Source organism: Neoarius graeffei, chromosome 9 (assembly GCF_027579695.1).
Source record: "Neoarius graeffei isolate fNeoGra1 chromosome 9, fNeoGra1.pri, whole genome shotgun sequence".
NCBI classification, from domain to species: domain Eukaryota; kingdom Metazoa; phylum Chordata; class Actinopteri; order Siluriformes; family Ariidae; genus Neoarius; species Neoarius graeffei.
In genome coordinates, this window is record NC_083577.1 from 14,203,656 (window position 1) to 14,226,398 (window position 22,743).

Consider the following 22,743-nt stretch of genomic DNA (forward strand, 5'->3'; position numbering starts at 1 on the left):
CATGATGCAAGTCTCTGGAAAGGCCACTGCTGCTAGCTGCCTTTTGCAAAAAAAAAAACCTGGCGACTGAGCAGCTGCTATTTTCCTGGAAAACCACCAAGATACACCAAAATATAGACATACACACAGGGTTTTAGATACAGGACAACCATAGAGACTGACCAAAATTTTGGCATTTGAATCTGAACTACGTTTTTGTTTTAATAGCAAATACAGTTTACGGAAAAGTTGTAACTCCTTTGTTCAAAAAAAACCATTAAACTTAGTTTTATCATCTGTGTGTTTGTGTAATTACCTCTGCCAACTTTGTTGGAGGAGGTTATGTTTTCACCTCCATTTGTTTTTGCTTGTTCCTAATGTAACTCAAACAGTAGTGAACTGGTTTTGATGAACTTCTGAGGAAAGGTGGGCCATGAGCCAAGGATTAGATTTTGATGCAAATGTGGATCCAGGATATTCTAATATGTGGCTTGGCAGAAGTAGGCATGCTACCGAGTGCCCTTCTAGTTATCTCACCCTGGATGGAGTCCACCGGGGGCGAGATATTGTTTTTGGTGGGGTTTCTTTTTCATTCATTCATTCATTCATTCATTCATTTATTTATGTTAGCAACATTACGGGAAAACGGCTGGACCAATTTTCATGAAACTTTCAGGATAGATGGGCATTGGTCTGAAATAGAACCTCAAATTTTGAGGGTCAAGGTCACTAAAAAGGTCAATTTTTTTTTTTTTTTTTTGCGAGATCTTCATCCATATTCATCATATTTATTTCAAACCAAATCCAAAATGTACTGATATGCTATATGATGTGGTATCTCTCATAGTTTTCTTAGTGGTTGGGGGTCAAATGTCAGTGGTCAAAGTCACGGGTTTTGAGAGACTCATAACTGAGTCTCTCGTTCAAGATAGAGAGATACTTAATATTATCGACATATAGGAAGTCATAAATGGGCTTTCATTTGGCACCATAACCTTTGACCTTGAGTGACCTTGAAAGGTCATATGCAGGGTCACGGATTTTCAGAGGCTCATAACTGTGAAACAGTTCAAGATAGACAGATACTTAATATTATTGACATAGAGAAAGTCATATATGGGCTCTCACTTAGCACCATGACCTTTTGACCATGAGTGACCTTGAAAGGTCTCGGGTTTTCAGAGGCTTAGAACTTTAAAATGGTTAATGATAGACAGATGTTTACTATTATCAACATAAGTAGTCCCATATGGGCTTTCAGTTGGCACCATGACCTTTGAACTTGAATGACTTTGAAATGTCAAACTCAAGGTCATGGATTTTCATAGGACTATAATCTGACAGCTGATGATTGAGAAATATTACCATCATCAACATATAGGTAGTCCCATATGGGCGTTCATTTAGCACCATGAATGTTGACCTTGCGTGACCTTGAAATGTCAAACTGAAGGTCACGGATTCACCTTGTAAGGTGAATAGGCCAGACTCCTGGGCGAGGTTTGTTTTGCCTGGCAACGCTTGTTTGTACTTTGATTAAACAACGTGTGCTCGGTCTGTCAACTTTCATTTTCTCCTTCAAACATATTACCATGGATAGATGATAGAGTAAATAATTCACTTTGTTTACATTCAATACAACTGTGTCTGAGCGCCTACCGGTGATGTATTATGGAAATGTTACCAAAATGGGCTGGAATATGTTCGCCCATTGGAGCTCAAAATTAGGGGCTGTCACTAATTGGCTGCATGAATCTATAGCGGAGAGTACAGTATCTCTTCCTACAGCACTAGGCTCATTACTATTAGCCCACAGCCTTGCGCTTCATATCATTCTGTGTGGTGTTTTTTGTACGACCGCTAGTGGTACTGCTAGCCCATTGACACAAGCCGCCCCTGTTTTTATCATCTGGTAAGACACAATATCTCTAAGGTGTAAAATATTTTTGAATGTGCCACAAAGTTAATTAAACAAAAAAAATTGACACAGTGGGCTACTTTTTTTTCTATTTTTGTGGTAGAAACACCTTTAGCTGCAATTACAGCTGTAAGTCTTCTGGTGTATTTCAACTTTGCACTTCTTGATCATGATATTTTTGCCCATTCTTTTTGGGAAAAATTGCTCATGCTGTATCAGATTGGATGAAGACTGTTGATGAACAAGAATATTATGCTAGGAATGTATTGGTTTTGGAAAGCTAATGCCCCCCCCCCCCCCCCCCCCCCTTTTTCCAGCAGTTTTTTTCTTCTTCTCACCTTTCCAAGTCTGTTGGGTGTTTGGGTTATAGTTGTACTGAGGGTAGTTTCAGTTTCTCCTGTCTGTGCTGTTGATTTCACTGGCTCCATAAAAGTGAAGTCAAATGTATTAGTATAACACTTTTAACAACAGACATTCTTGCAAAGCAGCTTTACAGAACATTAAAGACTTTAAACATGAGCTAATTTTATTCCTAATTTATCCCCAATGAGCTAGCCTGTGGTGACGGTGGCAAGGAAAAACTCCCTCAGACAACATGAGGAAGAAACCTCGAAAGAACCAGACTCAAAAGGGAACCCATCCTTATTTGGGTGATAACAAATAGCGTGATTTTTATAGAAGCAAGTTATTATTAAGAATATTATTATTAAGAATATTATGCTAGGAATGTATTGGTTTTGGAAAGCTAATGCCCCCCCCCCCCCTTTTTCCAGCAGTTTTTTTCTTCTTCTCACCTTTCCAAGTCTGTTGGGTGTTTGGGTTATAGTTGTACTGAGGGTAGTTTCAGTTTCTCCTGTCTGTGCTGTTGATTTCACTGGCTCCATAAAAGTGAAGTCAAATGTATTAGTATAACACTTTTAACAACAGACATTCTTGCAAAGCAGCTTTACAGAACATTAAAGACTTTAAACATGAGCTAATTTTATTCCTAATTTATCCCCAATGAGCTAGCCTGTGGTGACGGTGGCAAGGAAAAACTCCCTCAGACAACATGAGGAAGAAACCTCGAAAGAACCAGACTCAAAAGGGAACCCATCCTTATTTGGGTGATAACAAATAGCGTGATTTTTATAGAAGCAAGTTATTTATACTGTGTCCTATATAGTCACAAAGTATAACTGTGAAACCAGGAAAATCATTATAGTTTTAACATGAAGCCTGTTTTGTTGAAGTTATAAACTGTTCATTGATGGAAACTTGAGTGCAAAACTGTTCATGACAACTGGGTTGTCATGAACCCAGTTGGGTTCCTAGCAAGTTGGGTACTTTGTCCACCTCTATTTATGCCCAAGAACTCAATCTATCTCTAATCTTTCGTTCTCGGGCATAAACAGAGGTGGACAAAGTACCCAGCTTCATTACTTAAGTCAAAGTACAGTGCTGACAGTGACCCAATCAAAGTTGATAACTCTGGGAGATAATTTATAAAACTCTGTGCAGTAGTTGACGTGAATGTATGTTTAATACAGTAGTGTGGTGAGGTGCATATATTATTACTGACATATTTTGAATGAGATGAGATAACGATCTGAGAACTTCAGACTGTTGAAGTGTGACTATATTTTCTATGTTTAACCCGAATGTTAGTATTAGATCGAGAGTGTGACCACCATTATGGGTCGGTTCTATGACATTCTGATTAACCCCTACTGAATCTAAAATGGGCATGAACGCTGTTTTCAGAGGATCTTCTGGATTATCACAGTGAATATTAAAATCTCCAACTAAAGGGCAATAACAAGGTCTGAAATAAAAACCGCAAATTTAGAAAGAAACTTGGAATATGACCCCAGGGGCCTGTAAATAATAAGTAACGGAATTGACTGGGTAGACTTATTTTTAGAGACTAAATACATTATATTAGTATGAAGAACTTCAAACGTATTGAATTTATAACCAGGTTTACTCAATAAAAGCTAAGTGAAATACTAGTTGGTTGGCGGTTTTCATGTTTTCAGATTGTCCATCCATCTGTCAAAATGTCTGAGATTCAGGGATAGTTAGATGGCCTGGAAAATTATCCATTTATGATGATTCATATCAGGATGAAGTGGTCAGTTAGTATTGTTTATATACTAGGTTACTAGCTTGGGCCAGTTTAAAAATACTCTGATATTCCAAGATAATTTTTTATAGCAAATAATCAGAAATAAATCTAATACACTTTCCTTAAAGTTTAGTGGCTACAGTATATCTGCATATGACCTTCCCTTTCCAGTTTTGGGGTTTTTTTTGGGGGGAGGGCCTGGAACCTTGGATGAAACCTAGCAACATTGACGTTAGCTCTTCTGTATGTGCCTCACTGGTGATGGGAAACATACAGTCAAGCCAGAAAGTCTGCACACCCCTTTTACCTTTTCCATATTTTATTATGTTACAGACTTATTCTACAATAGATTGAGTTCATTTTTTGTCACAAAATTCTACACAAAATAGCCCATAATGACAAAGTGAAAGCAGGTTTTTAGAAAATATGCAATTTTATTTTACTGACAAAAATAGGTTATTTAGGGGTTACATATCTGTACACACCCTTAGCCGAGTACTTGGTTGATGCACCTTTGGCAGCAATTACAGCTTCAAGGGGTCTTGGGAAAGAAGCTACAGGCTTGGCACACTTGTTTCTGGACATTTTTGCCCATTCCTCTTGGCATATCCTTGCAAGCTCCATCTGGTTTTTTCAGCTCCTTCCACAGATGTTCAATTGGATTCAGGTCTGGGCTCTGGCTGGGCCACTCAAGGACATTCACAGACTTTCTCCGAAGCCATTCCTTTGTTCTCTTGGCTGTGTGCTTCGGGTCATTGTCATGTTGGAAGGTAATCCTTTGCCCCAGTCTGAGGTCCAGAGCACTTTGAAGCAGGTTTTCTTCAAGGATCTCGGTGTACTTAGCTGCATTCATCTTTCCCTCTATCAAGACTAGTCGCCCCGTTCCTGCTGCTGAAAAACATCCCCACAGCATGATGCTGCCACCGCCATCCTTCACTGTAGGAATGGCATTAGCCAGGTGATGAGCAGTGCCTGGTTTCCTCCAGACGTGGCGCTGGGTATTCAGGCCAAAAAGTTCAATTTTGGTTTTATCAGACCAGAGAATCTTGTTTCTCATGGTTTAAGAGTCCTCTAGGTGCCTTTTGGCAAACTCTAAGTGGTCTGTCATGTGCCTTTTACTAAGAAGTGATTTCCGTCTGGCCACGATTTGTGATTTCCGTCTGGCCTGATTTGTGGAGTGCTGCCTGGATGGTTGATCTTCTGAAAGGTTCTCCCATCTCCACAAGGATACACTGGAGCTCTGTTAGAGTGACCCTTGGGTTCCTGCTCACATCCCTGGCCAAGGCTGTCTTCCCCGATCACTCAGTTTGGCTGGGCAGCCAGGTCTAGGAAGATTCTTGGTGGTTCCAAACTTCTTCCATTTATGAATGATGGTGGCCACTGTGCTCTTTGGGACCTGTAAAGCTGCAGCAATTTTTCTGTACCCTTCTCCAGATCTATGCCTTGACACAATCTTGTTTCTGAGATCTGCAGATAATTCCTTTAACCCCATGGCTTGGAGGTTGCTCTGATATGCACTGTCAACTGAGGGACCTTATATAGGCAGGTCTTGGCAATCCCCAATCATGTCCAATCAATTGAATTTACCACAGGTGGACTCCAATTAAGTTGTAGAAACATCTCAAGCAGTATCAGTGGAAACAACAAAATGCACCTCAGCTCACTTTGAGGTGTCATATCAAAGGGTGTGCACACGTGTGTACATACATTTAACATTTTGATTTTTAATAAATTAGCACGGGCGGCACGGTGGTGTAGTGGTTAGTGTTGTCACCTCACAACAAGAAGGTCCGGGTTCGAGCCCCGTAGCCGGCGAGGGCCTTTCTGTGTGGAGTTTGTATGTTGTCCGCGTGGGTTTTCCCCGCAGTCCAAAGACATGCAGGTTAGGTTAACTGGTGACTCTAAATTGACCATAGGTGTGAATGTGAGTGTGAATGGTTGTCTGTGTCTGTGTGTCAGCCCTGTGATGACCTGGCGACTTGTCCAGGGTGTACCCCGCCTTTCGCCCGTAGTCAGCTGTAGAACAGGATAAAGTGGCTGGAGATAATGAGATGAGATAAATTAGCACAAGCATCTAAAAACCTGCTTTCACTTTGTCATTATGGGCTATTTTGTGTAGAATTTTGTGACAAAAAATGAACTCAATCTATTGTAGAATAAGTCTGTAACGTAATAAAACATGGAGAAGGTGAAAGGGGTGTGCAGACTTTCTGGCTTGACTGTACCTGCTGTACAGTGGTGCTTGAAAGTTTGTGAACCCTTGAGAATTTTCTATATTTCTGCATAAATATGACCTAAAACATCATCAGATTTTCACACAAGTCTTAAAAGTAGATAAAGAGAACCCAGTTAAACAAATGAGACAAAAATATTATACTTGGTCATTTATTTATTGAGAAAAATGATCCAATATTACATATCTGTGAGTGGCAAAAGTATGTGAACCTCTAGGATTAGCAGTTAATTTGAAGGTGGAATTAGAGTCAGGTGTTTTCAATCAGTGGGATGACAATCAGGTGTGAGTGGGCACCCTGTTTTATTTAAAGAACAGGGATCTATCGAAGTCTGATCTTCACAACACGTTTGTGGAAGTGTACCGGTATCATGGCACGAACAAAGGATATTTCTCAGGACATCAGAAAAAGCATTGTTGATGCTCATCAGGCTGGAAAAGGTTACAAAACCATCTCTAAAGAGTTTGGACTCCACCAATCCACAGTCAGACAGATTGTGTACGAATGGGGGAAATTCAAGACCATTGTTACCCTCCCCAGGAGTGGTCGACCAACAAAGATCACTCCAAGAGCAAGGCGTGTAATAGTCGGTGAGGTCACAAACGACCCCAGGGTAACTTCTCAGCAACTGAAGGCCTCTCTCACATTGGCTAATGTTGATGTTCATGAGTCCACCATCAGGAGAACACTGAACAACAATGGTGCGCATGGCAGGTTTGCAAGGAAAAAGCCACTGCTCTCCAAAAAGAACATCACTGCTCGTCTGCAGTTTGCTAAAGATTGCGTGGACAATTTAGAAGGCTATTGGAAAAATGTTTTGTGGACAGATGAGACCAAAATAAAACTTTTTGGTTTAAATGAAAAGTGTTATGTTTGGAGAAAGGAAAACACTGCATTCCAGCATAAGAACCTTATCCCACCTGTGAAACATGATGGTGGTAGTATCATCGCTTGGGCCTGTTTTGCTGCATCTGGGCCAGGACGGCTTGCCATCATTGATGGAACAATGAATTCTGAATTATACCAGCGAATACTAAAGGAAAATGTCAGGACATCTGTCCATGAACTGAATCTCATGAGAAGGTGGGTCATGCAGCAAGACAGTGACCCTAAGCACAAGTTGTTCTACCAAGGAATGGTTAAAGAAGAATAAAGTTAATGTTTTGGAATGGCCAAGTCAAAGTCCTGACCTTAATCCAATGGAAATGTTGTGGAAGGACCTGAAGTGAGCAGTTCATGTGAGGAAACCCACCAACATCCCAGAGTTGAAGCTGTTCTGTGCGGAGAAATGGGCTAAAATTCCTCCAAGCCGGTGTGCAGGACTGATCAACGTTTACCGGAAACGTTTAGTTGCAGTTATTGATGCACAAGGGGTTCACACCAGATACTGCAAGCAAAGGTTCACATACTTTTGCCACTCGCAGATATGTAATATTGGATCATTTTCCTCAATAAATAAATGACCAAGTATAATATTTTTGTCTCATTTGCTGAACTGGGTTCTCTTTATCTACTTTTAGGACTTGTGTTAAAATCTGATGTTTTAGGCCATATTTATGCAGAAATCTATACAATTCTAAAGGGTTTGCAAACTTTCAAGCACCACTGTATTAAAACAGTTAAATAAAGCTCCATATAAAACCACTCAAATGAGCTACTAGACTGGATGACTGTGTATGTTGATTTCTCATCTGCCTATTATAGACGTCATCTAAAAATTTGTATTATGTAGCCCATAGGATAAGCAAAATGTGATAGCCTCTCCATCTAATTTTTTGAGATTATGGCATTATTAATCTTTCTGCCATTATTAATCTGTATGACATTTATATTTCTTTCAAATTTTATGGTCACGAGCACCTGCTGTAGACTGGTCAGGTAAACTAAAGTCATCCTATTAACACTTGTGTCATTCTGAAAATCACTTAGTTTTTTTTAAATTAGCATTTTTTAAAACCAAATAGTCTTTTGTGGAAAAAGTGTCAATGCGCTTTTTTCCTCACTCATGTTCTTGCTTTCCTGCTCACTTTCTGATCCTGATCATCTGATGTTCCTTGTATCCATCGGTCCTGTAGATTTATCAGGTCCAGAAGGTAGGACCCTAGCTTGTCTATATCATCCAACTCCAGAAATGTTGGCACCCTTTATGGAAATGAGCAAAAATTAATAACACATGGAATGAGTGCTGAGGGAAGACTTCAATTATTATTTTTAATTGCTCATGTTCGTTTCATATAGTTACAAAATTAAGTGATTTTACGTTTGTGCAACCTTTTATATTCAGTTAAGGCAACAACGGAGCTCTTGGGCATTCAAAGGAAATTAAGAGTAATCCCCCCCAGGATGTTGGCACATGATGATAAATTTTATTGTACATGCCATTTTTCCCATTTCTTGTAAGAACAATATCATGTGGACGAGATGTGATCATTCTGATGTGCTGAGGGTCACTTTTCTCTGTTTTAGGAACATTTTCCTCTCTCTTGATGTAAACAGTATGGCCCTACGGAAACAACCCAACATAAGGAGCTTTAACTAATTAGCATAACTGTGGAACTGCATCATACTAAGATGGCAATGCACGGAAAACATTGTGACTCTGCATCGGCCTCAGAGAGTTTTGAGTCGCAGGGATGTAATTTGTGGTCGACATTCGCAAATATATCCGTGAAACTAAAGACAAGTATATCTTTTCTGTGACTGCTTTTGTGTTATCATTTCTTTCTCTGTAAGATCAAAACATTAGGTGTGTAACTCCATACTTACTACCATGGAATTAGCAAATGGAATTACCATGGAAGCTAAGCACTAGGTAGAATTATTTAGTTATCTGTCCAGAAAAATGACATGTTGTCTAACCTAGAGTTCCATTCACTCGGCAGGCTTTCCTTTTCTTTTATGCTGGCTTTTAGCTGGTGGGAGAGCAGTCTCTGCCATGTTTGCCCATGCTGACTTGTTTTGGTTAAAAGTAGGTCAAACAGTGGTCATGTGATATTGTTCAATTGCTTCAGCAATCTCCGGAATCATAAAATGCGGGACCCTTTTTATCTCGGCAAAACACTTACACATTGGATTCACGGTGTGTGCAGCAGCCAGTGATTTCAATGCGAAACATCTTGAAACTCCAACAGGAATAGAAATGGAACATTTCTGTCTAGAATTCTACATTGCAGTCAGAACCTTTAAATAGTTTTTCCAGTTATTTTTAATGAAACATTTGGATCATTGTCTGTTTATGTAATCCATTGCTCATACTCTTGCAAGGTGCCAATACATCTGGAGTTGACCGTAGATCTGCATCAACAGCATGATTTTAAGCTAGTTTAGCTTGTTTTAACTGTGAGGTCTCCATAAATGCATGTGAGGTCTCATGCATTTTTTTTGGGGGGGGCATGGTGGTGTAGTGGTTAGCACTGTCGCCTCACAGCAAGTTCGAGCCCAGGGGCCTTTCTGTGTGGAGTTTGCATGTTCTTCCAGTGTCTGTGTGGGTTTCTTCTGGGTGCTCCAGTTTCCCCCCACAGTTCAAAGACGTGGTTAGGTTAACATGGGGCAGCCATGGCCTGAGGTTGGGCTGAAGTGCCCTTGAGCAAGGCGCCTAATTCACAACTGCTCCCCAGGTGCTGTAGCATAGCTGCCCACTGCTCTGGGTGTGTGTGCTGATTACTCATTGTGTGTGCGCATGTGTGTGTTCACCGCTTCAGATGGGTTAAATGCAGAGGTTAAGGCCCTGTCCACACGGCAACGGATTCAGGTGAATCTGATAAAATTTATCGTTTCGGCCTGGCGTCCACACGGCACCGGCGTTTTGGGTGCCCCAAAATGATATTTTTTGAGAACGGGTTCCAGAGTGGAAAAATCTGGCAACGGCGCCGTTGCGAAGTCGTCTGGATGAGTAGAACGGATTTGTTTACACATTAACCTGACTGACCTGCCAGTAGGGGTGGGCGGTTTGCACGGTATGATACCGTATGCGGTATTTTTTGACCAACAGTAGAGAGTTTGTGTCATAGCGTGTACCGCGATAGCTCATTGCCTCCTCTAGTTGGCAGTAATGCATAGTTTGAACGCCCGCCTGGCTGCTTCGAAGAAGAAGAACAACAACAACAATGGTGGCGAGTAGTGAAGAGACGGCAGCAGAGGAAGAGCTCGTGAAAAAAGTCGGCGCAACATCAGTAATCTGGTCCTGTTTTCTGTTTTGCACAATAAATTTCAATATTGCTGAAAACATCCTGATTGAAAGCTTTTACTTTTTGCTATGGTAACCACTAAGAAACTGTTCTGTTGTAATTTATATACAAAACTACAATACCGTGATGTATACCGTCAGTGGCTCAAATTATACCGTGATATACATTTTTGGCCATACCGCCCACCCCTACCTGCCAGACAGACAATTTACACCTGCTTTGATGAACAGAAAGTACAGCCCTCCACACAAAGCAACAGTTACCTGACTATAATGGAGGCAGAGGGGAAAAGGGTCAGAAGACCCTTCAACAGACTGTTTTGTATGAACCACTGCATTGCATTCACTTTTGTATACAGCTGCTTTATCCTGTTCTACAGGGTCGCAGGCAAGCTGGAGCCTATCCCAGCTGACTACGAGCGAAAGGCGGGGTACACCCTGGACAAGTCGCCAGGTCATCACAGGGCTGACACATAGACACAGACAACCATTCACACTCACATTCACACCTACGGTCAATTTAGAGTCACCAGTTAACCTAACTTGCATGTCTTTGGACTGTGGGGGAAACCGGAGCACCCGGAGGAAACCTACGCGGACACGGGGAGAACATGCAAACTCTGCACAGAAAGGCCCTCGACGGCCACGGGGCTCGAACCCAGACCTTCTTGCTGTGAGGCGACAGTGCTAACCACTACACCACCGTGCCGCCCACTATGCACACTAATAAAACTAATTTGTACACACTAGGGCTGTAACGATATGCGTATCGAAATCGCGATACGCAGAGCCACGATCCGTATCGCGATACAAGAAGGCAGAATCGCGGTACACCCTTTCAAACTTCTCCTCAGCCCAAAAACAGAGGCGCTTCCAAACTTCAATTTATGAATACTTTATTTTTTATTTAAATTACATAAATTACTTAAATTACTTTTATTTTTTATATCTATTAGTAAGTCGTTTTTTCGCCGACCTGCGACAATCTTCTGCGAGTCACGCAACGTCCACACTCGCCACTGGCAGAGCATTCATTTCTTTTAAGCGGTCGCCATTCTGGTTGCGACGCGGGGAGCGAATCTGTAAACAAGCAGCTCATTGGCTGGCTAGGTGTGCCACAAGCCAATCACAATCACTTGACCGGAAAGGCATGCAGTGTTGCCAGATTGGGCAGGTTTAGGTGCTTTTTGGCTGGTTTTGAACATATTTTGGGGTGGAAAACGTTAGCAATATCTGGCAACACTGAAGGCATATCTGCTTGGGCGGAAGCCTTCTGCGGCAGTTATATTTTGACACGCGAGCAATGTTTCACTATAAAAATTCCGTAATTTCCATCTGTTTTCCGCGATCACAGAAAATCATTGGCCCTATGAGAGTGAGACAGTGAGAGAGCCACCCCCCCAAAAAAAAATCTTAATGGATTTACACGATTTGGAAAAATGACTTTTTCAGAACCGAAAAAAACAGAGCTTCCGGCTCAACAGTATTATTTTGAGAAATAAAACAATCTTTGGATATACATTTGTTCATTTTTGCATACATATTACTCATTCTCTGCAGTGGTCTGAATTATTTGTTATTAAATAGTTAATGTAATTAATAAGTCAAATTTACTACTTTAAAAAAACATTTTTAAAAAAATCGTGGGCGTATCGAATCGTGGGTCAAAAATCGTGATACGAATTGAATCGTGAGTTGGGTGTATCGTTACAGCCCTAGTACACATAGAAGGCACGATTTCCTCGCGTGGTCGCAGCCATCTTCTTGTTGTTGTTGTGTGTTTGTTCCTGTGAGTGCTTCATGCCGGGTAGAAGAAGGGGTTTATGCGCATGCGTCCTACTTCTTCTATTGTTCTGGTGTCTCCGATTGCATCGTTTTCAGCAAGCGTTGCGTTGCCATATGTACCTGATATTTTACTGATCCGTTGCCCATGTGGACGCGATATTTTTTTTTTACCCGGTAAAAAAAAAAATCTCGTTGCCGTTGTCGTGTGGATGTAGCCTAAATTTCACTGTGTGCTCAAGTCTGTACTTGAGTGTACGTATGACAAAGGCTGCTTGGCTTCTTCTTCAAATAACACACATATGGTCATGAGGGGGAATGAATAAATCCAATCTATGGTTTCATTCATCAGGACCTAACAATTGTGTGCTGCTCACCAACTTCTATCAACAAATGAATAACCTCAGATGCCAACAACAAAAACTCTAACAGATTTCAGTATGTCGTCATTTTTCCTAAAAAGTAAACCAACATTCAGAAACCAGGTGGGAAAAGAAGTACAGACTATAATTCAGTAACATGCAACAAAAACTCTGACACATGTTTACTTCAAATTAATCAGTCTCTTACATCGTTTTGGAGAAATTTTGTTCCACTCTTCTTTGCAACACTGCTTCAGTTTGTTAATGTTCAAGGACACTTGTTTATGCACAGCTCTCTTAAAGCCCATAGGCAACGGTTTTAATTTTATGCGCATTTGAAACTTTATATGTTAAACTCTGTAATTTTCTTCTGGTCCCAAGAAGTATTGTTAACAAGTAAGTAATAATTAAAATAAGTTAGTGCGGATCGCGGCGAATTTCTGTTGCCTATTTTCGTGACCACTCGGCGCGTGACGTTATTTAAGCCAAACAAACCGCTTGAGTTGAGTCCACTTCCGTTTACTTAAATTGCCGTTCGGCTTGAGTGCAGACGTGTGTTCGGGAATTTCCAAAGAAAAACCATGCATTATTGTTGTGCAGTGAACTGTAACAAAGGGACCGGTTCAGGAAGAAGTTTTTACCTTTTTCCAAGAGAGGAAAAGAGGCAGAGAGGGTGGATAGGCTTTTTCCGGAAGCGGAGAAGAGGCGGAGCAGGAGTATTGGCTTTTTCCAAAAAAGGAGGAGAGGCGGAGCAAGAGGATTGGCTTTTTTCGAAAAAGGAGGAGAGGCAGAGCAAGAGGGTTGGCTTTTTCCGAAAAAGGAGGAGAGGCGGAGCAAGAGGGTTGGCTTTTTCCGAAAAAGGAAGAGAGGCGGAGAGAGTGGATTGTGCGCGTGGAGCTAGAGGGTTGTTTTTTTCTGGAAGAGGAGACGAGGCAGAGAGAGTGGATTGTGCGCGTGTGAAGCCAGAGGGTTGTTTTTTCCGGAAGAGGAGACGGGGCGGAGAGAGTGGATTGTGCGTGTGAAACAAAATCAAGCAGTCAAAGAAGAAACGGACCAGCAACGCTCAAGCAAAAAGGAGAAGATTGGAGGTAAACATTTTTACTTTTGCTTGCAATTGACAAGTCAAGAATCCTGAGGGATCCTGTACAATCCTTGTGGAAATGAGACAAAGGGATATTTCCTCGCTTAGACTAGGCTATAAATAGTATAATGTCGCATATGGCAGGCTAGTGTGGCCTACCGGCACACTGTCAAGTAATCGTTACCTATTAGGTAAACCTACTAGGGAGGGTGGTTTAATTATTCTTCAAAAGGGCTCTTATTTAGTATTACGATGAAAGTAGGAATTTATCATAATTACCAGGATAAATCGTTTGGGCACAAGTCTTGTTGAGGTCCGGGGTCACCGCGATCAGAGTCGGTCGAGTCACTGTCCGATTCCGAGGCTGCACGGTCAAATCAGTGAGCCACATTCACCGATTGCTTTGCAACGGCCATAGGTTCATACATAATATGGTTTCACCTCTCGGTATTTAATTTGGAGAGTTCCTACTTCAAAATCGCTATCGCTTTCAGACATTTTGCACAACCTCTCACGACCAAAGTCTATAGACATGTGCTCGGTTCGCAGGTAAACATAAAGCTGCTCCCAGTCTGTTTGGCTTAAATGATGTCACGATGACTGTCCCCTGGTGGTGAAAGTGCGCATAAGTGAGATATAAACAAACCTTCGGAAATTGGGCAAAACAGTATATTTTAACCGTTTTATTCAATTTTAGGGTGCAAATTAGACACTAGGAAGATTGAATTCGCTTTTTGGGTCGTTCTTCTAGACCAGGGGTGGGCAAACTTTTTGGCTCAGGGGCCACATTGACTTTTGAAATTTGCCAGGCGGGCCGGGCCAGCACCAAATTCATACATATCGAACATAAACCGGAAAAGCTTTAGTGTTATTGTAAGGCCTTCACTGACAGAGACCCAAATGCAGATCAGATTGACATTTATTTTAGTTCTCAGTCAACAAAGGCAGAGCAGAAAAATGTTTGCAGTTCAATAGACTGGCACTGGATCCATCCAGAAAAGTAACCCCCCCCCCCCCCCCCCCCCCCCCCCACACACACACACACACACGTGACAGTAAGAAAAGTAGCACACTTAATTCTTAAATTACATCTTTGAGCTGCCAGGATGAGTAGGATGCCAGTGTATTTGTATATTTGTATCATTTTATACATACAACTAAATTGCATATCATTAAATTGAACTAAATTACATATCAGTACATACGTATCATTTTTGTACATTTCACTGAACTCGTAGATTTACACCTGAGTGTTTTTTTTTTTTTTAACCATCCACTTCCAGCCTGCCAGTACAACCAACCACCATTAGTAGGAGAGGTACCACACCATTCCAAAATGTTTGCAGTTCAACAGTTTGGGTACCACACCATGCCAACATGTTTGCAGTTCAATGGTTTGGCACTGGATCCATCCAGCCCACAAAATCAAACAAAACAGCTCAAGAAAGCAAAAAACTCCAAACTGGTTTTCAAGTTCAGAGTCACTCACTGAAATATTTCCAGTCCTCAAAAAATCAAAACACAGGTTCCAAACAGGTTTTCATATTCCAAAAGGCCACTCATAGATCAGAATAACCTCCACAGGCAAAAGTCCAGGAACAGATATAAGCAGAAGCAAGGTCAGCTGCTCATAATACACCTATAATAGCAGACAGGGACATAAATGAGGGGCGGAGCAGACACCCAAAAGCACATGGTACTTAAAAACAAACCCCAGCACTACAGCAGCCACCCACGACAACCAAAATTACTAAGAGTTATACTTTTTATATTATGTCTGTAAACATGTGACTACCATCTTATTACAGCTCCAACATAGTTTTAAAAAGAGAAAGTGTTAATACTCACATTCACTCAGAAACCGCTGAGCTGTATTTGCCCGTTCGTGCGCTGACTGGTTGTTAGCATAATTAGCATGCTTGGAGGAAAAGTGCCATTTGATGTTATATTCCTTTAAAACTGCAACAGTTTCTTTGCAAATAAGGCATACAGCCTTTGATCAGACTTCAGCAAAAAAATATTTAGTTGTCCATTCTTTATTGAACACCCTGCACTCACTGTCCACTTTTCTTTTTTTAGGACCACTCATTGTAAAGTTTTATCCTGTGTTCTCGAGATCATCAGTGGCACGGGCGCCAGAATGACTTCTATGGCACGTGCTGCACCACTCTGCAAATGTAATCTCGCGTGAATACGACTGACTGGAAAGACGGATCTCTAGAACACCTGTCTACATGATAAGACTGAAGCTTATAGTTTATAGATCTGCTCAATCACGTTTATATGATTGTCTTCCGCGGGCCGGATTAAAAACGCCAACGGGCCGGATGTGGCCCGCGGGCCGTAGTTTGTCCACCTCGGTTCTAGACAATAAAGTTGATATTCTACGTTTCACCTCCAACCGTTGCCTATGACCTTTAAGATCCCAGCACCTTCATTTTTCTTCTTTAGCCATTCAGATGTTGATTTTCTGGTGTGCTTGGGATCATTGTTCTGTTTCAGTAACCAGTTTTGGCCCAGCTTAAGCTGCTGGACAGATGGCCTCATATTTATCTCAAGCCCCCGTCACACTTATTCGGAATTAGCAGGAATCAAGCAGAACCAGCCGGAATGAAAAATTTTTCAAAATTCATGCCACATTCGGGCAGGAATTTCAAACATTCTTACAGCCTTTTAAGAATGACGTTCGAATACTTAAAATGCACTTCGAGCCCGCCTCGAATGATTCTTGCACATTCTGGGTGTATTAGCTTTCGAATGCAGTTCAAATGTAGTTGGAACACAGTAGGAATACCTAGAATGCTGTTAGAATGCAGTAAGAATATTAAGAATGCACTTCAAATGCTGTACGAGTGCGGTTTGATTGCTGCCCGAATACCACCCGAAGTCTGGTTGGAAGGTGCCTTGAATGCTGTACAAAGTCACCTCAAATGCAGTCAGAACGCTCCCGGAATATCTGCAGAATATGTTTTGAACGCCTAAGAATTCAAAGAGAATGCAGCTTGAATACTTAGAATGTACTTCGAATGTGCTTAGAATGTAACACGAATGTCCCGAGTGTACCAAGAATGCCACCGGAATGGTCCCCAATAGGGTATAAAACACTGCTGAATCTAGCATTTTCATCAGTCTCAGCCCAGACACCATAGAGTATAGACCCCCTGGACCATGTGGCTTTGCTTCAAAGATTCTTTGTCATCAATTCACTATATATCCAGGACATATAGGAGAATCGAAATGCCATTTCTCTCTCTCAAAAAAGAGGAAAAAAATTAAGAAAAACAATATATATTAATATAGATAAAAAATACACTCTAAAATCAAACAAATGTACAAAATAGCAGTAGTGCAAATACAGTACAATATCTAACGGAGAAGGTGCTAGAGGAGCAGCTTATGAGTTGTATATGAACAGTAGTGCAAATGAGCAATAGCAGCAGATACAGCAGTAATGCTAATGTTTGTGATGTGATGTGCAAACGGATGAGAGAGTTTCTTGTGTGAATGAATGTGTTACAGACCAGGGGTAGGTAGTGGACAGAGTTCAGCATCCTGACAGCCTGGTGGATGAAGCTGTTTAGCAGTCTTGTGGAGCAGGCCCGGAGGCTCCGGTACCTTTTCCCTGAGGACAGGAGGCTGAAGAGTGAGTGTGAAGGGTGGGAGGTGTCACCAGCTCTGCGGGTGAGACGGGAGTGATAGATGTCCGTAAGGGAGGGCTGAGGGGTACCGATGATCTTGCTGGCCGTGTTCACTATGCGTTGCAGAGTCTTCCGGCAGGAGGCACTGCAGCCTCCATACCACGCAGTGATGCAGCCAGTGAGGACACTCTCAATAGTGCCCCTGTAGAATAAGCATGTGATGGGGGGTGGGACTCGTGCACTCCTCAGTTTGCGGAGGAAGTAGAGGTGAGTTTGAGCCTTCTTGGCCAGCGATGCAGTGTTGTTGGACCAGGAGAGGTCCTCAGCGATGTGCACCCCTAGGAATTTGGTGATGCTCACCCTCTCCACTGCAGCACCATCGATGGTCAGAGGGGGATGTTGTGAGTGACCTCTCCTGAAGTTGACTACAATCTCTTTGGTCTTCTCCATGTTCAGGAAGAGATTGTTGTCTTTACTCCACTCGACCAGTTGGCTCACCTCATTCCTGTAGTTGGCTTCATCATTGTTAGTGATGAGGCCCACCACAGTCATGTCATCTGCAAACTTGATGTGCTGTAGATTGGTACACAGTCATGGGTCAGCAGGGTGAAGAGCAGCGGGCTGAGCACACACCCTTGTGGGGCCCCTGTGCTCAGCATGATGATCCTGGCGGTGTTTCTGCCGACCCGAACGTTCTGTGGCCTCCCTGTAAGAAAGTCCAGCACCCAGTTACAAAGAGAGGTGTTGAATCCCAAATGTCCGAGTTTTTGTATTAGCTGTTGGGGAATGATTGTGTTGAATGCCGAACTGTAATCCAAGAACAGCATTCGCACATAGGTGTTCTTTGAGTCCAGGTGAGTGAGGGCTGGATGGAGAGCAGTGGAGATAGCGTCCTCTATGGACATGTTTGACCTATATGCAAACTGGAATGGGTGGGGGAGAGAGGGAGAATGGACTTGATGTTCTGCATGACCAGTCGCTCAAAGCACTTCATGATGATGGAAGTCAGTGCTATGGGCCGATATAGTCGTTATAGCTAGATGGGAGGGGCTGCTTTGGCACTGGTATTATGGTTGTAGCTTTGAAACACATGGGGACAACAGCTTGGTTCAGGGAGATGTTAAAGATGTCAGCGAGGACATCCCTGAGCTCCATGGCACAATCCTTCAGAACATGACCAGGTATGTTGTCTGATCCAGCTGCCTTATGTGGGTTGATCCTGGAGAGGGTCTTCTCCACGCTGGCTGGATCCAGACATATGGCCTGTTCATCCAGGGGAGGAGTGGCCTTCTGTGCTGGTGTGTTGTTTTGTGTTTCAAAGCGTCCAAAGAAGTCATTTAGGCAGTTTAGCAATGTGATGTCACTCTCACAGGTCCATAGTGGGTGTTTGTAGTTTGTGAGGGTTTGAATGCCACACCAGAGAGACTGTGCATCTCTGGTGTTGCTGAAGTGTCCAGATATTTTATTGCTGTACTGATGTTTTGCCTCCCTGATGCCGTGGGACAGGTTGGCTCTGGCTGTTGTTAGACCTGCGGTGTCACCGGCCCTAAAGGCTGCGTCCTGAGCCCGCAGGAGCCTGTGAACCTCTCCTGTCAGCCAAGGCTTCTGGTTAGCACGAACAGTGATGGTTTTGCAGTAAGTGACATCAGTGCATTTAGCAACGTATGACGTGACGGCCTCAGTGTATTCCTCTAAGCCTGTGGTAGTTGTAAGTGGCTGGCTCTTTTGAAAATGTCCCAGTGTGTAGTGCTAAAACAGTCTTTCAAAGCATAGGAGGCCCCCTCTGGCCACACACGTACCTCCTTTTGTGTTGGTCTGATGGCTCTCACTCTGGGTCTATATGCAGGTCTCAGCATGATGATAATGTGATCAGAGAGACCCAGGTGGGGGAGGGGGGAGGCCTTGTAAGCTCCTTTGTGAGTTATGTACACCAAGTCCAGTAAGTTATCACCTCTTGTTGGAAAGTCCACATGTTGTGCAGTAAAACCTTTTAAATCTGCGTGACTGAAGTCACCTGCTGTGATGAGGAATCCATCTGGGTGCGCTGTCTGTTGTTCACTGATGGCCTGGTAGAGTTCATTGAGTGCCTCGCTCCTAACATTAGTGTTAGCAGTGGGGGGGATGTAAACAGCGACGAGCAGAATCGATGTAAACTCCCTCGGTGGGTAGAAGGGTCGGCACTTGATGATGAACTCTGCCAGCGGAGAACAGTGTTTGTGCACAACAGTAGCATTCCGGCACCAAGCATCGCTGATGTAAACACACACTCCCCCGCCACGAGTCTTGCCTCCTTCCATAAAGGCTCGGTCAGCGCAGTAGCATGTTAGCCCAGCTAGCTGGATAGCAGAGTCCGGGATGTCGTTATTCAGCCAGGATTCCGTAAAGATGAAAACACAGCAATCCTTCACATCATGTAATGCAGATCTCATGAATTCTATGTGATCTATTTTGTTGTCTAGTGAGCATACATTGGCTAGAATGAGGGATGGTATCGCGGGTCTGTGCGGGCTAGCGGCTAGCCTAGCCTGGATACCGCCATACTTGCCACGCTTCTGTTTCCTCTCACACTGCTTCTGGCGCCTCCTCTCTGGGTGAGACACAGCAGGTGAGTCTGATGATGTACAACCCCGATTCCAAAAAAGTTGGCACAAAGTACAAATTGTAAATAAAAACGGAATGCAATGATGTGGAAGTTTCAAAATTCCATATTTTATTCAGAATAGAACATAGATGACATATCAAATGTTTAAACTGAGAAAATGTATCATTTAAAGAGAAAAATTAGGTGATTTTTAAATTTCATGACAACAACACATCTCAAAAAAGTTGGGACAAGGCCATGTTTACCACTGTGAGACATGACCTTTTCTCTTTACAACAGTCTGTAAACATCTGGGGACTGAGGAGACAAGTTGCTCAAGTTTAAGGATAGGAATGTTAACCCATTCTTGTCTAATGTAGGATTCTAGTTGCTCAACTGTCTTTGGTCTTTTTTGTCGTATCTTCCGTTTTATGATGCGCCAAATGTTTTCTATGGGTGAAAGATCTGGACTGCAGGCTGGCCAGTTCAGTACCCAGACCCTTCTTCTACACAGCCATGATGCTGTAATTAATGCAGTATGTGGTTTGGCATTGTCATGTTGGAAAATGCAAGGTCTTCCCTGAAAGAGACGTCGTCTTGATGGGAGCATATGTTGCTCTAGAACCTGGATATACCTTTCAGCATTGATGGTGTCTTTCCAGATGTGTAAGCTGCCCATGCCACATGCACTAATGCAACCCCATACCATCAGAGATGCAGGCTTCTGAACTGAGTGCTGATAACAACTTGGGTCGTCCTTCTCCTCTTTAGTCCGAATGACACGGCGTCCCTGATTTCCATAAAGAACTTCAAATTTTGATTCGTCTGACCACAGAACAGTTTTCCACTTTGCCACAGTCCATTTTAAATGAGCCTTGGCCCAGAGAAGACGTCTGCACTTCTGGATCATGTATAGATACGGCTTCTTCTTTGAACTATAGAGTTTTAGCTGGCAACGGCGGATGGCATGGTGAATTGTGTTCACAGATAATGTTCTCTGGAAATATTCCCAAGCCCATTTTGTGATTTCCAATACAGAAGCACGCCTGTATGTGATGCAGTGCCATCTAAGGGCACGAAGATCACGGGCACCCAGTATGGTTTTCCGGCCTTGACCCTTACGCACAGAGATTCTTCCAGATTCTCTGAATCTTTTGATGATATTATGCACTGTAGATGATGATATGTTCAAACACTCTGCAATTTTACACTGTCGAACTCCTTTCTGATATTGCTCCACTATTTGTCAAAATTTGAAGTTCTTTATGGAAATCAGGGACGCCGTGTCATTCGGACTAAAGACGAGAAGGACGACCCAAGTTGTTATCAGCGCTCAGTTCAGAAGCCTGCATCTCTGATGGTATGGGGTTGCGTTAGTCCATGTGGCATGGGCAGCTTACACATCTGGAAAGACACCATCAATGCTGAAAGGTATATCCAGGTTCTAGAGCAACATATGCTCCCATCCAGACAACGTCTCTTTCAGGGAAGACCTTGGATTTTCCAACATGACAATGCCAAACCACATACTGCATCAATTACAGCATCATGGCTGCGTAGAAGAAGGGTCCGGGTACTGAACTGGCAAGCCTGTAGTCCAGATCTTTCACCCATAGAAAACATTTGGCACATCATAAAATGGAAGATACGACAAAAAAGACCTAAGACAGTTGAGCAACTAGAATCCTACATTAGACAAGAATGGGTTAACATTCCTATCCCTAAACTTGAGCAACTTGTCTCCTCAGTCCCCAAACGTTTACAGACTGTTGTAAAGAGAAAAGGTGATGTCTCACAGTGGTAAACATGGCCTTGTCCCAACTTTTTTGAGATGTGTTATGAAATTTAAAATCACCTAATTTTTCTCTTTAAATGATACATTTTCTCAGTTTAAACATTTGATATGTCATCTATGTTCTATCCTGAATAAAATACGGAATTTTGAAACTTCCACATCATTGCATTCTGTTTTTATTTACAATTTGTACTTTGTCCCAACTTTTTTGGAATCGGGGTTGTACAGTACAAGGGCTCCTTCTCTGTGGTCCTTTTGGCTCTTGTGGATGGAGACTGCAAGTAACTGTGGGTGGACATCGGTGCATATGGAAGTATGTCTGATGCTCAGCTCTTCAACGAGTTTTAGCTCAAAGACTGCCTTGAAGACAGGAGCATAGGATTTCCTCAGCCATCTCCCATTCCCCAAGATGACGAGCTTATGCCATACTTTATCCTGGGAGATGATGCCTTTGGAATCAGGACCTTCCTGATGAAGCCATACGGCCACAGGAATCTCCAGAGGGACGAGAGGATCTACAACTACAGGATCTCCAAGGGCCAACGTGTGGTGGAGAATGCATTTGGAATCCTGTCCCTGAGATGGCAAGTCCTCCTCACCACCATGCAGCCAAGGCCTTCCATTGTGCAGAACATCGTTGAATGCTGTGTCTGCCTGCACAACTTTATGAGGATCCATTACCCTGCTTTTCACAATGGTATGGTGGATGAGGAAGATGATCAGCACACATTGTGCCAGGAGCCTGGAGACAGCTTGCTCAGCTTGAAGATGTGCAGCATATTGCAGGAGGAAACAGACACCAAGGCTGGAAAGAGGCAGTGGGAGATCCTCAAGCATTATTTCAACAACCCAGTAGGAGCTGTCCCCTGGCAGGACAGGATGATTGATGGATAAGAGACTGATATTCGCATTTGTCATCCGCAATTGTATTAACTATTTCACGGAAAATTGACCTATCAGGTTGATGTTTCTCTCAGAGGTTACTTTCATAATAATCTTCTTTCAGACAAACTTTAGTCAGAGTCCCTGCTGTCTGCAGATGTGAACTGTCATTTGTGGTCATTTAAACTGTCTGCAGAT

The 22,743-nt window shown here is 42.7% G+C and overlaps 1 protein-coding gene across 1 annotated transcript in view; it reads left to right on the forward strand.

Annotated features, from left to right (window-relative positions):
- LOC132892101 (uncharacterized) overlaps window positions 1–22,743 on the forward strand; it is a 178,645-nt gene that overhangs the window by 51,790 nt on the left and 104,112 nt on the right. The window contains exon 3 of the mRNA XM_060930502.1: window positions 8,314–8,331. Within this exon, the coding sequence (XP_060786485.1) occupies window positions 8,314–8,331 (18 nt within the window). The remainder of the gene's footprint in view (window positions 1–8,313; window positions 8,332–22,743) is intronic.